The sequence below is a fragment of the Vombatus ursinus genome, unplaced genomic scaffold (assembly GCF_900497805.2).
Source record: "Vombatus ursinus unplaced genomic scaffold, bare-nosed wombat genome assembly UNPS02014832.1, whole genome shotgun sequence".
NCBI lineage: Eukaryota > Metazoa > Chordata > Mammalia > Diprotodontia > Vombatidae > Vombatus > Vombatus ursinus.
The window spans coordinates 74,985,207-74,999,503 of NW_020954610.1; the positions used below are offsets into that span (position 1 = coordinate 74,985,207).

General features: G+C 35.4%; 1 protein-coding gene across 1 annotated transcript in view; it reads left to right on the forward strand.

Annotated features, from left to right (window-relative positions):
• Positions 1 to 6,015, forward strand: part of LOC114025917 (TGF-beta receptor type-1) — a 74,563-nt gene extending 68,548 nt beyond the window's left edge. The window contains exons 8-9 of the mRNA XM_027839440.1: positions 471 to 601; positions 1,581 to 6,015. Of these exons, the coding sequence (XP_027695241.1) occupies positions 471 to 601; positions 1,581 to 1,706 (257 nt within the window). The 3' untranslated portion in view covers positions 1,707 to 6,015. The remainder of the gene's footprint in view (positions 1 to 470; positions 602 to 1,580) is intronic.
• The last annotated feature ends 8,282 nt before the right edge of the window (positions 6,016 to 14,297 follow it).

Genomic DNA, 14,297 nt, shown 5'->3' on the forward strand with positions numbered 1-14,297 from the left:
GCAATGTGCATTTTACTGGATGTAAATATATGCTACAAATAGATACATATATATTATATACACATATATCACAGACCATTAATTTTATTTTCATGTGATAATATAAATGCATGGATAGAGGATTGGCCTTCAACTTAGAAGCTAGGTTCAGGTCCTGCTTCTAACACATCGTAGTTGTGTGACCCTGTGCAAATACTTTACCTCTCTATAGCCCTAAAACCTTTGCTTTTGGTTGACTTAGTGGTGGAAATTTCCCAAACCAAGGAAAACAAAAATTAATATTACATTATTTTTGTTCAGTCACTTGACCTAGAGTTACTGACATGTCCTTTATTTTAAAAGATAAAGTGTCTTTCCCTAATCCAAAGAATTTGTTATGGTAAACAAAGAACAATTATCCTTGATTAATTGCAATTTATAGTACTTATTTTATAGGTATATAAATTGTATATATTTTTTAAACGATATAGGAATTCATGAAGACTACCAGCTGCCTTATTATGATCTCGTACCTTCTGATCCATCAGTAGATGAAATGCGGAAAGTTGTTTGTGAACAGAAGTTACGGCCAAATATTCCAAATCGATGGCAGAGTTGTGAAGTAAGTATTATTTATAATTACTGTATAATTTTGAACTTCCAATATTTAGGGAAAATTCCATTTTTTGTATTGAAGACAAGCATTATAATAAAATGACTTACATATGAACTAATTTAAATGCATGGAGATAAATGGCCATTGACATTTCGGTTGGACACTAGTTTGTACAGAACAGTATTTCAAAACAAGTCATACTGCTTGAAGACACACCTACTTAAGCCTTCCCACAGCTAGTATCTTAAATCATTAACTTCCTTTTGCCCTTTTTGCCGTTTTACCAAGACTGCTGTGGAAGAACTAGTAGAACCTAACATCTCAGCTCTTATTTCCAATGCAGATCTCTAGTAGAGATATTTGAACGTTTTTGAATAGGATGCTTGGTTAAAGACAGTGTGAGCATGCAATTTTACTATCACTATCCTGATGTTTATTTCTTTTCATAAATACACCTGGAGTAAGATATGGAGCTGGTATGCCAAACAGTATATTTCCCATTCAGTATAGATCTATTGAGTAGTTCTCTTGGTTATCTAAGTACTTTTATCATAGTCAAATAGATCATGAACTCCTTTGGAGAGGTTAATTAGCATTTTGTTAATGAGCCGTGATGACTGGAGCTTATAACATTCTTTTGAAAGTAGTATTTAGACTAAGATCTTCAAAATTAACATAACTGTAAGTTTTGTAATATTGCATTAGAAAATTCAGAATTAAATTAGATTAATTCTGTTTTTAAGTTTAAAAACTGAAACATTTAAATTTTGTGGGATATAAAGTATGTGATTTTGGACCAGTCATTTTAGCTCTCTGTACCTACATTTCTTCTTCTATAAAATGGATACAGTATCCATTCTTATCCTCTTCATAAAATTATATATTTATGCCTCTTAACATCACAGTATGTGCCTCTAATCAAAAGTATTAAGGTTATTGTCTGGATCACCTTTGAAAGTATTGATTTTGTTTCCCGTTCCTGCAGGCCTTGCGAGTGATGGCCAAAATTATGCGAGAATGTTGGTATGCCAATGGAGCAGCGAGGCTTACAGCTTTACGTATTAAGAAAACATTATCACAACTCAGTCAACAGGAGGGCATAAAAATGTAATTCAACGTGTCCGCCGAATAACACTCTAGATCCATATCTATTCCTGGGTTTTCATTTGGAAGGTCAGTTGTTCTACCTCACTGAGAGGGAACAAAAGGATATTGCCTCCTTTTGAAACATGGAAGTAACAGTGGATTACTAACCCCCAGGATTACTGTGGACCCAAGGAGAAGCTGTGTGGGTTCTTCTGTGCACTATGAGCACCTCTTTCCCGGGACAGTTACAAAAAAAGTTGTGTAGTCTCTTTATTTTTATTAACATGAAAGTTGTTTTTTAAAAGTTGATTGCCAGTCTTAACTTTAGTTAACTCTGCTAAAGATTTATCTTTTTAAAAAGGGGAGCTGAATTGTACAGGACATTATTATTAATGTAAGTGATTTAATCCTGGTTAGTACAATCTCAAAGTATTCTGAACCACTAAAATTATCCTTGATTCAGACTTTGAATGTACTGCAGTTTAATTTTCAGGATCTTTTAAAACTGAACTACCCTTATAAAATTCTTATTTGAATTTTAAAATGACCTCATCTAAGAGAACTTAATTTATGCAGTTATATTTTGTATACTATTATTTCACTTATTCAGAATCACAAGCCTTCAAAATGAAATTGTACTATACCAGTATGTGCCACTTCTGTGTCTTTATAATTCAAATTAGTAAAATTGTAGAAAGTCTACTTGCATAATCAGATCTACAGAGGCTAAATTGAAAAGGTTAATTTAGCTAATTGAAAATATATAGTATTTTTGGCATATAATTATACCATTCTTAAAAATCTTACCAAAATATGCTTTTAAACCACTATGGCAATTAGATAGTATTAAAGTTAGCTAATTTAGTTATGGTCACATTTTAACAATGTGCTATTGAGTTTTAATTGTAATATCTGTAGAATTTTTTTTTAAATCAAGTGGCACTCTTTAGATGCTTATAGTACTTTAATAATTTAAAATGAGCATAAAGACTAATTTTTAAAAGGGAAAGTTTGCTATATTTAGCTGTTTGTAAAAAGGTGTTTGTGTGTGGCTCTATAAACTTTTTTTCTTTATCTGATCAAAAACTTTTTTTTAACAATGTAATTACCACACTGTTAAACTTCAGCAGATTTTTTTTTTTCCCTTAGAAAAGTGAAAGCAATTTATAGGCTGAAAGATAATGGTTGTGCAAGATACAAGTGCACCAGTTAAGTAAAAGTAAACTTGTCCTGTGGCTTCTGTTGATATTTTTGTAATCAAGTTGAAGCTAGAGTGCTTTCTGAGGTATGGTTAGAACCTGGAAGGTGACGAAGCTTTTAATTCAACTTTTCCTCTGTGTAATATGAGCAGAATGTTACAACATGCTTAATATGTATTTGAATTTAATTTACCACTTGGTGTTTAAGACAGAAAAATCTGAAAGTATCGAGTGAATTTCAACATTCATAAATGTTTTTTTAAATCAAGTACATAAAGTAAATTTGTCATAGACTTCAAATTAATGAGTTGAGTTTATAGCTGTCCTTTTCTTCCAGTGCTTTAAAATCTTTTCAGTGTTTTCCCAGTTTTCATTTAATCACTGTCATTTATCCAGTTCTAAAAGACACCCCTGAAGATAACTGTAATAAGTTGTCTTTGAATTTATAGTGTTATCCATTTTAAAATAAATAATTGGAATAACTTTATAGTATTTTTATTTTAAAAATGATAGCCATGCAACTGAATAGGAGGTGCATTGCAATATCTTGTCTCTTAAAATCTGACAGGACAAATTTGAGAGACAGTTAGTCCAAAACCAAAGTAATATTAGAATTAAGTGACATGTTATTTACAGATTTTGCATTTATTTCACTTATTTAAATACATTGTGAGCGAAACCATAATTAGTAGCCATACATACATACATACATACATACATACATACAGCATAGTATTCTAATTTGCATAAATTTGGGCTTTTTTTTTTCCCTGTAGTTATCCCAAAAAAAGTTTGGGAAATTCATTTTTGTAATTGTTATATTATTAAACAAGAAATAGGTACATCTAGCTTTGTGAACACTTTAAAAAATTAAGATTTGTAAACTCAATTCATTTGCTTTTATTAAATTCAGGGGACCAATACATTTTATCATTTAAAGGATTTTATATCATTTTTGAATATACCAAAATTTCTTGTCTAATTAAAAAATTATAGTGCATGATTTCATGATTTGTAAAGGGTAAAATTTCAACAAAGAACATATTTAATATCATTAGAAGGAAGGTTGAATTAACATTAGACTGTTCCTGGCTACCTGGGCATAGTAGGCATAGATATACTTTTCTTAAATCAGGGATTTCAATTAGTAAATTTCTTTATTAGGTTCTAACATAGTTTTATTTATGAATACAACTTGCTGTTTGGGCCAATGATAGTTTACATAACCCCAAATTATCTAATATTGGAAAAGATGTCTTAAAAGTAAAAATGAACATTTGTGAGGCAATAACTGTAAGTGAAAATAGCCTGAAGGTGTTAGTTTGATAATATGGAAACAGTTGCCTTCTTGCATGCTGTTTACGTTTCATATATTTAATCCTAAAAATAGATAACACGAGTTAAAATGTCATCTGTCCAAAAACCCCATCCCCAACCTGGAAAGGGAGCTACAAAACAGAGCATATTGTTGTGTCCTCAAGCAGCACCAGATCTACAATGTTACTCTTTGCCAACTCTTTAATTTAGAGTCTACAACTTTTTCCTAATGAATTTCTTTGGATTTTCCTGGAATCAGCTTATGGTTGCTGACTGAAGTTGTCCACTGTTTAACAACATCCTTTAATTCTCAGTGAGTGAGGCATGATAGTGGCAACCAGTTTTCAGATTAACCAGATGTTATTAAAATCTACCAACAGATCATAGCCTTCTGAGTGGAGCTCTCCACCCTGAAACTCCCACAGACTTGTATGAGATTTGGGGATATGACAGAGGTTGCCAGTTGTGGCAGTGCTGTTTGAGCTGGAAATCATGGAAAGCACAGGGGAGACTCTAGATCCAGTAGTGGTGTGGGAACTATGCCTTTGCCTCAACCAGGTTCATTGTATAATCAAAAAGTGCCTACACTAAGCAAGAATGGACATTTCTGTAATAAATACTAAATTTACCTTCCCTTAAACTAAATTTGGAAGGGTTAATTAGCCTGTTATTTTGGATTATGTAAACCAATGTTTCCTAGTTCCTACTCAAAAAAGGTATGCTATGCAGATTAAAAGTGTGAGCAAAAATAGTAGAACAAAATCTGTTACTTTTTGCTATGTTTCATTAATATTTCATTCATGTCCTTTTATTGAACCAGTGATTGAAAGTGAAATGTTACAGGTATTTCTTTTGTTTGGCAAATGGGAGAGAAGATTCTTGTTCCAATTTAGCAGATTTCTAGTCTAGTTGAAAAGGAAATGACAGTTCTCAGATGATTTCAGTTCTTTAAGAGTGGTACTGGATTGGACTGTCACTGATGCTTCGAGGAACCATTTGGAATGCTGGAGTACTTCTGTATGCTAGAATGCTGGATTTCTTGAATGTTTCAGAGATGATAGTACAACATTGGCACTTTTCACTCCAATGCTAAATTTTTGTGTGTGTTGTTATACCTTTAAAAATGTGGCTAATAACATTTGACTCTTTGTAGAGCATAAAGCTTTCATTAATTTTTCTAAACAAAATTTGTAAAATAAGTCATGAACCATTTTTTATATCCTTTTTCACATCGTGCCATTGAAAATGATTATAGAGGTATTTGGTGTTAATTTACATGTAAAGAAAATGCTTCAATATATCATTTGCTTTAAACCTAAATTACCTCTTGAAAGACCAAGGTACATTTACCTCATCGTGTATATAATGTTTTAATATTTGTCAGAACATTCTCTTGATTTGCAGTTGTTTCTATAAACTATGGGTATTATATCGCTAAATTTACAACTCCAATGGTACTGTTTATAATTGTGCCCCATATGACACCATCTATCCTTTCTATTTTCTGTATTTTATTGTATTTTTGCAAATTGTTGTGGCTTTCAATATAGCATATGCCCTTCTAGAGATGTACAAATTATGACCTGTATAAAATTTACATTTTAGGTGATTAAATTTGCAAAGCTTATACAGATGACAAAAAAAAAATCACAAACTACATTTCCCCGTAAGATTTTGGAAATTATATATTGTATTTGTAGTACCTACCCAAAATGGATTTGTAAGTAGGAAGTAGAAGAGTAATGCTTATGTTAGCATTTAACACTACAATAGAAAGGTTAAAGCAATGCAAATAAACTACTCTTTTTCCAAGCACTATTATTATAAGTTTAATGTGTGTTAATTGTACCATACACTATGATCTCAAGCAGGAATGAGCCTTCCTTGTTAAGAAACTTATATTTATAAAACAGGTGGAGGGCAGGGACTTTTAGGCAAGGTGGTTGAGTAGTTGTTGTTCTTACGGTCAGCTTTCCTTTATCGTCTTGTAAGAGCAAGAAAAGCAGCATGTAAATGGGGGGGGGGGCAATACAAAAAGAAGGCAGGAAATACCCAAGAAATATTTCATAAAAACATAGCAGAGACTAGAGAAAGGAATAAGCAATAGTGTTACTATTATAAAATAATAATAAATATTAGTTAACAAAAGCCAGCAAGTAGAAATCTCCAGAGGAAAGGAGTAATACTGCAATAAGAACTAGACCCAACTTCGAGAAACTCCAGAATGATTTTTAAATCAGCATTTTTGGGGACAATACAAGGATGGAAAATTGACCTATTACTAATAAAGGACAAGAGAATTGATTTAGATTTAGATTTGATTGATTTAGATTGAATTAGATTGATTTAGATTGAATCAGATTGATTTAGAACAAAGGGTTAAATCTTAGAGCAATGTACAGTAAAACATGGCAGAGTACAGTGTACATTTGAAAGTTGGCAAAGTAAGACATTTGAAGTCCTCACAAACCAAATGCAACCATAAAGCTTATAGACCTAGCTTGACTGGTCTCCCAGAAAACCATAGTGAAAGGGCCATATTTCAGAAAATCATGCAAAAATACTACAGTGAAGGTAACAATCCACAGGCTACTGTCATAAAGAAACCTTAAGTTTAACTCAGAAATATAATCACCAAGATCCATACTTTTAGTATCAGAATCTTACAAGTGATCAGAAGGCATTTTACATATTGAACACTAGTTAAAATTATTTAGGGATATTATTCCTTGATGACAAGAAATGGAAAGCTTCAATATAATATAACCCAAGGGATTGGTTGACACTGAAATTACAATCCATAAAGCTTAAAGTATGCTCTAAGAAAAGTTTGGTCTTCAAACATTCTTCCTAAGAAAATCAGAAATGAGCAGTGCCTTTGACATACATTCTCGGGTTATAGCGTGTAATTCAGTAAAATTGTAACTATTAAAGGCAATATGAAGAAAAGATACAGCCCTAAATGAGTTACTAAATGTTGAGTAGGTTCAAAGAACAACTCATTGAAATAATCATTGTGTTAAATAAAATGAGGCAATTTATACAGGGGCTGCAGTTAGGGGGTGGGGTGGGTAACTTGGCACTTTCAATAACAAAATGTGTCATAAAAACAATACCCCCCTCCTCCAATAGAAAACCTATGTTTCACTCCCACCGTTCTACTTAAAATTTTGTGCATGAATCAAATTTTAAGGTTTTCTTATCCATTCTGTCAACAAACCCAACAATTATAATCCTTAAACAAGTAAAAATAAGTTTGAAAATCAAAAGGAAAACCAAATAAATGTGAAACAATGTCTGTTGAACTGATAAAATAATCTTTTTTTAAAGACTAAGAATTATTAGCTAATTTGACAAAGATTGGAAGAAAAGAAAAACCAAAGCCAATTCTGAACCAAGATTGAAAAGGAGAAAGGCAGAGTTTGAACAGATAAGAAAAGTAAAACAGGATTGGGAGTCAAAGGACCTGTATTCAAATCCCAAATGTTATTTACTACCTGTGTGACCTTAGGCAAGTCAGTTAACCTCTACTTCAGTTTCCTCATGTGAAAAGAAGGGGTTGGACTAGATGAATTCTAAGGATTGTAGGTCTAAATTAAAGCAATCATCCCATTAAATAAAATCAGAAGCTATCACATCAAATATATGCTAATAACTGAAAGTAGAAATTGATTAATGGCTACAAAAATACAGACACTGATTAATACAAGAAAAAGATCACCTCAACCCAACTCAGAAAAAAATTGAACAAGCCACAGATGAATTCCCAGAGAAAGACTTTAGTGGATTTGAGTGAATTCAGTGGAACATTTAAAGAAAAAGTAATTCCTGCAGTGTATAAAGCTACTCTTAAAAGTTGGGGGGGGGGGGACCGACTTTACCAACTTTCCTGTTAGGCAAATATGAGCCTTAACCTGGGAGAGATAAAAAAGGAAACGTGTATAGTAATAGTCTATCAGTAATAGAAATTGATGACATACAGTTAAACAGAAAATATAGCAATATATCCCCCCAAAAACTTCATTATTACCATGGATTTAAATCAAGAATGCAAAAATGATTCAACTTTAGGAAAATATGGCCTGATCATCTTAATGACAATAGTGGAAAGCACAGGATTACACCAATAAGCAGAAAAGGCCTTTTAATAGACTGCAACATATGAAAAATGCTAAAACAAATGAAGTCCTTTCAGCACAATCAAAAGCATTTATCTAAAGCAAAGGTCTAGTATTATTTGTGATAGAGAAAGACTGGAACCTTTCTCAGTGAAACCAGTGGTAAAGGATGTCCACTGTGTTCACCATTACTAGGTATATTAGTAAAAAGACTAACTACAAAAATACAATGAGGAAGCAAAATTATCTCAATTTGTAGGTAAAGTCCCCAGACAAATCAGCATCAAATTAAAACAATAGCTTGAGGAAAGTAGCAAGAAACAATCCACAAAAATCTGAATTTTTTTAATATTTCTAACTCCTTGGGAGGGAAAGAGGGGAGACAAGACAGTGACTCCATAGAAAAAATGAAGTGCATACAATACCTGAATTAACTTAACTCATCGTGACTCTAGGACTCACATAGGAATGATATAAATAGGACTGCAAAAATAAATTTTATAGAAACAAAGGAAAATCTAAATAATATAGGAATTGAGGAACTCCTGGACTCTGGGGACTTTGGGCAATAGTGTCATGTCATTTAAAGCCCAGCCAGTGCACAGTGTAAATAGGAGGATAAGTGGTCAATGAACATAAACGAGCAGCTCTCCAAAGAAGAATTAAAAACTAGTAATAACCATATTAAAGATTTTCTCTAATAAGAGAGAAATTGTCAAAACTAAGGTTTCACCTCACATCTAAGCAAATTGACAAAAGACAACAAAACAGAAATAGTGGAATATGGAAAGAAGCAAACTACCACACTGTTGGTGGAACTGAACTGCTCTAATCATTCTGGAAAACAACTGGAATTATTTTTTTAAAAATGTCCATACCTTTTGCTTCAGGAAAAGAGGTGAATGAGGGGGAAAAAAGGTCCCATATACATCAAAATATTTTTAGCAGGACTTTCTTTTTTTAAGGCAGCAAAGACTTGCGAGTAGATCTACGTCTACTAGGGAATGATTAAACCATTTTTGGCATGTGAATGTGATGAATTACTGTGTGAGAAATGATGAATATGACTAGTACAGAGAAGCATAGGAAGACATTAGTTGAAGCAAACAGAAGCAAAACCAGGAAATAGGCACTAATGATGTACATGGAAAATACCAACAACAAGAACAAAAAAAGCACTGAAGAGCGTGAAATTTTAATGGCTAAACTTGACCCCAAAGAAGATACATGAAAAAACACCTCCCCCATTTCCATATAGAAGTGGGGGGGGGGGGGAGCAGACTGACTATATATATATACATATATATATATACACACACATACACACACACACACACTTCATATATTGTCAGACTTTTTCAATTAGACAATTCACTTTTTCAATTCAATTGATTTTGATGAACTGGTCTTTTCCTCTTTAAAAATTTTCTGTTTGGTGCAGCTAGGTGGCACAGTGGATAGTGCTCTGGGGGTCAGGAGGACCTGAGTTCAAACCCAGTCTCAGACACATAACACTGTGTGACTGAGCAAGTCACTTAACCCTGATTGCCTCACCAAAAAAGCAAAAAAAAAAAAATTTTTTTTTGTTATAGGGGATTAGTCTCTGGAATGTATAGGAGAAATTAAAATGTGGGTGAAATAAAAGATACCAATGCAAGTTTATTTTTAGAATTTTTACCAATTATTACTTTACATGCCCTTCATTTCCAAATATATCCTCTTCCCTCCATCATCAACCATCCCTTGTTATAAGGAATAAAAAACAGGGGAAAACTTAACCAGCACTGAATTTGATACAATATATGTAACATTCCACATCCCTAGTCCACATTTCTGCAAGAACAGGAGGGAGAGGAAATCTAGAGTCCCTCAGACTTTTCTTTACTGCCAAGCAAATGGAAGACCTCTTACACTCTCTTGACCCAATGAAAATTGTTAATGTGTCTTAATTTCCAAGGGGATTCCTTCCCATTTTCCCCACCCAGACCAGGGAAATAGGGCCTTTCTGGTGTCTTTCCTCATGGGTCAGGCTGCCTAATAGCTTACTCTCTCCTTCATGGATAATAGCCCCTTAGTGATCAGTGTGGAGGGATTTCTCCAAGAAAGTTCTGAGAGCCAATCTGAATAACAAGGAGATCCACTAGGTTCTAACTAGGATAAGAAATGCCAGCTCTTTCTGGACTCAGATTCATGACTTGGCATGGAATACTGCTCTGGTAGATTAGTTTTTAGAGAGTATAACCTTGCCCATTCAGGATAAATGAGCCTTGGCAGACATAGCTATTGACCTGTTTGCACTTATTTGGCACTTTGTCTTCACAGAGTTCCACCTCTATTCATGGTCACCCTCGTACCAGGCTCTCCAACACATTCCTGCTTGCCCACTGGGAGCTGTTAGTAGACGGGGGGGTTGGGGCACAGGGGGTGAGGTAGGGGTGGAGGCTTTGCTGATATAGCTTGCATGGCAGTTATGTGATGAAATAAGAAGACTTCCTCTTCTGCCTCAGATACAACTAGCTGTGTAATCTTGGGCAAGTCCCTTAAAGCTCTGTGTGCCTCAGCTTCCTCATCTGTAAATCAGGTATAATAATAGCACCGACATCACAGAGTTGGAGTGCTTTGCAAACCTTAAAGCACTATATGGCATGCAAAAAATTGCTATGTAAGGTGTGTAAAAAAATGCTGGCTTTTGTCATCATCAGTTTGTCATCACGCTATTCACAGACCACCTTTGCCTTCTGATCACAGAGTTCCACCCAGGCAAGGAGCCGCTCAGGGACTGCTAACCTGCTTGGCACCGCCGCTAAGGGGGAAGGAAGTCTTGCTGCCTTTCATTCTTGGATCAACATCACCCTCATCGTCCAGAAGTTTGAGACAACTGCCAGAACCCTAGATATTATGGGTTCCAGCTCTGATGGAGTTGGAGACCTCTGAAAACTTCATGGACTTGGGACGGGTTCAAGAAACTCATTACCGCAAAAACTCCGTGCTGTGCTGATGATAGCTGAAGCACTCCGTGTTCCTCATATCAGTGGCCCAAAAGACCAAGCCGTTACTGGTTCAAAGCAGGGGAGTGGGGAGGACATTGAGGCCTGAATATTACCTCCCTACTTTTCCTACTAGTAGTGGGGATTGGTGGTACTTCTGAATGCAGCCATCACTTGAGATGTGGAGATAGTCCCAAGAACAGAAGATGACTATCTGATTTGTTGCTTTGCCCAGCCTCCAAACACAATTCTCAAATTCTATTCCTGGTCTCCTTTCTAGTGCCAGGAATACTGGTATGTATTTTGTGTAGTCTAGGCTGAGAAGCTACCCCCGTGTAAAATAGGTTTCAAAGTACAGGTCTGGTCATATTTTGCTTAAAAAGCTATAGTGCTCTTTATTGTCCCTAGTATAAAATAGGAACTCCTTTGTTTGACTTCTAATGCCCTGCAATTATCTGGCTCCAACCTATCTTTCCAGACTGTTTTTGTGTTACTTCTCCCATGCTCATAACCTGTGTTTTAACCAAACTTGTTCCTTATACATGACATTGTATTTCCTGTCCCTTATGAATAGAATGCTTTCCCTTTTCATCTCCACCTCTTGGAACCCCTCCCTCCAGTCAAGTCTCAGTTAAGGTTCTATCCCCTACACAAAGCCTTTCCTGGACAAATTCTAATTGTTAGTGCTCTCAGCCCCCATCCCTGCCATCCCCCAACGCTCCTAAATTACTTTGCATCTATTTTGTATGTATTTATTTGCTACCTGTATGTCCCTGGGCAAGTCACTCAACTTTTGTCAACCTGTTTCATCACCCAGAAAACTAAGATAAGAATAGCATCTACTTTCCAGATTTGTGCTGAAGATAAAAATGAGATATTTGAAAGCACTTTGTAAACCTTAAGGCACTGTATAAATGCTAGCTATTATTATTAATACTTATCTGTGTACATGTTAGTTACCCCCAGCAGGATGTAATTTCCTTGCAGGGAGGGACTATTTTGTCTCTATCCCCAGCACCATAAGGCCTGACACATAGTAGGTTTTGAGTAAATGCTCAATGGGTGGTGGTCCCTTGAAGCCCCAATCCCAAATCAAGCCTGAATCAGAGGAGGACCTAAGGTTCTATCTGCATCTACTTCACTAGCTGCTTCCTGGTAGCCTCTGGATGTAACCAAATGGCTTCTGAGTCACCACAGGGCATAAAAAACTTACCCAACTTAGAGTCAGATTCCTTCAGGCTTGGCAGACGTTCTAAAATTGTCACTTCATTCTGCCCTGCTAACCAAAGGAGTTTTCATTTGGGAGTGAGAGGGTTGGGGAAGACTGGATCCAACATGAATCTAAAGAATTGGCCACCCCCTGGCAGAGATCCTTCATGATCTGGCTCCAACCTACTTTTCCAGAATTATATCACAGTCCCTCTATATACTAGTCAAAGCAGACTGTTAATAGGAACCAGATCTTGTCTTTCACTATTGTTTGTACAAGAAAATCCTCTGCCTCATATAGCCGCTGTACCTGAAATACTTCTTTCATATCTCTGTCTGCTGAAATCCTTTTTCTTAATGGCCCGATTCAGATGCCACCTTCACCACAAAGCCTTCACTGATCCTCCTACTCAGAGATGATCTTTTTTCCAATGATCTTTCATTTGACTCCGATCTCTCCTATGTACTATCACATTCTAATTTGTATTATAGCTATTGGTCCACATGTCTTTTCTGCTTACTGATTATAAACTCCTAGAGGGCAGGTGCCATTTTTTTAACCTGCTAGGAAGGAATAGATATGATATCTGTTGGTGATTAAGGGCAAGTAACAGGTTTGAAAAAATGAACCCTCTTGGGGATAGAGAACCTGATTCTAGAGGGGATTAAACAAGGTAACCAAGAGATTGCAGGTAGCAGGTCAAGCAAGAGTTCTCCAAAGAGCTCTAGATGGGAAGTGGGAATGGGGTTTGTGACCATGATCTAAAGCTGTGGCATTCAGCACAGATGCAGAGAGCACATACTATGAAGGGATAAGTGAAATGACATTTTTTTCCTCCTGCAATTTCCCTTTCAAGGCAGCAAGCATTCTTTTAGTGTGATAGAGTCCTTGCCACAATCCATCCTTACCCCTTGGCACTGGTGTTACTCCAGGTCTGCACATCACAGATTACTATTTTTCATCCTTCCATTTCTAGGACTCAGCTCAGTGCATTGTACCATGGTAAGCCTTTAATAATTGTGTGCTGAATTTAACTGATTCAAGATTCTGATGTATTCAGAGAGCCCCGGGGACTTCTGCAAAAGAATAAGTTGTACTTGAAGTTTGCAGGCCTCACCTCAGAAAGTAATTAGCTCATGACTTCTGAGGTCAAGCTAACAAGCATTTATTAAGGGCCTACTATGTGCCATGAACTGTGCCTTTCTAATTCTCAGTCTATAATCATACAATTTCTTAAACTAAGTCAATTAGAGAGAAAAGGATACGTTGATATTTTTCTAACCAGTTCTCAATAGATGGCAGTATTGGACTTCTAAAAATCAGCCTCAGAAAAGAAGAGCTCTAGCTTTCCATTTATTGTAAGTCTGGGCCACATGTGACGTGTGTAAATCAGCAAGGGGACCGTACTCAAACAAAGCACCTCTCATGCCTTTTATTCCCATCCCTCAGGATGGGAATGAATAAGAAATCAAGCGCAAAAAAATTAGTTTAAAAATGCTCTTGAACATAAACTGTTTTTCAAAATTCTAACATTTGGAACAATCAGTGCGGGGAAGGAGGGAGAGAGAAGTACTAGTATTTTAGGATACTGGAATCAGTTAGAGTCAGCTTTGACTCTTGGTAATATGAAAAAAGTGATTTATGACAGCCAAGTGTCAAACTCCTGTTGGTTTAAAGAAAGAGAAAGTTCAATTTTAATCTAATTTTGTCTTCACAGGAATCTATGTGTCAATAATTCTAGGGAAAATCTTTTCAATTGTACCTTCAAATTACACAAGTAATTTT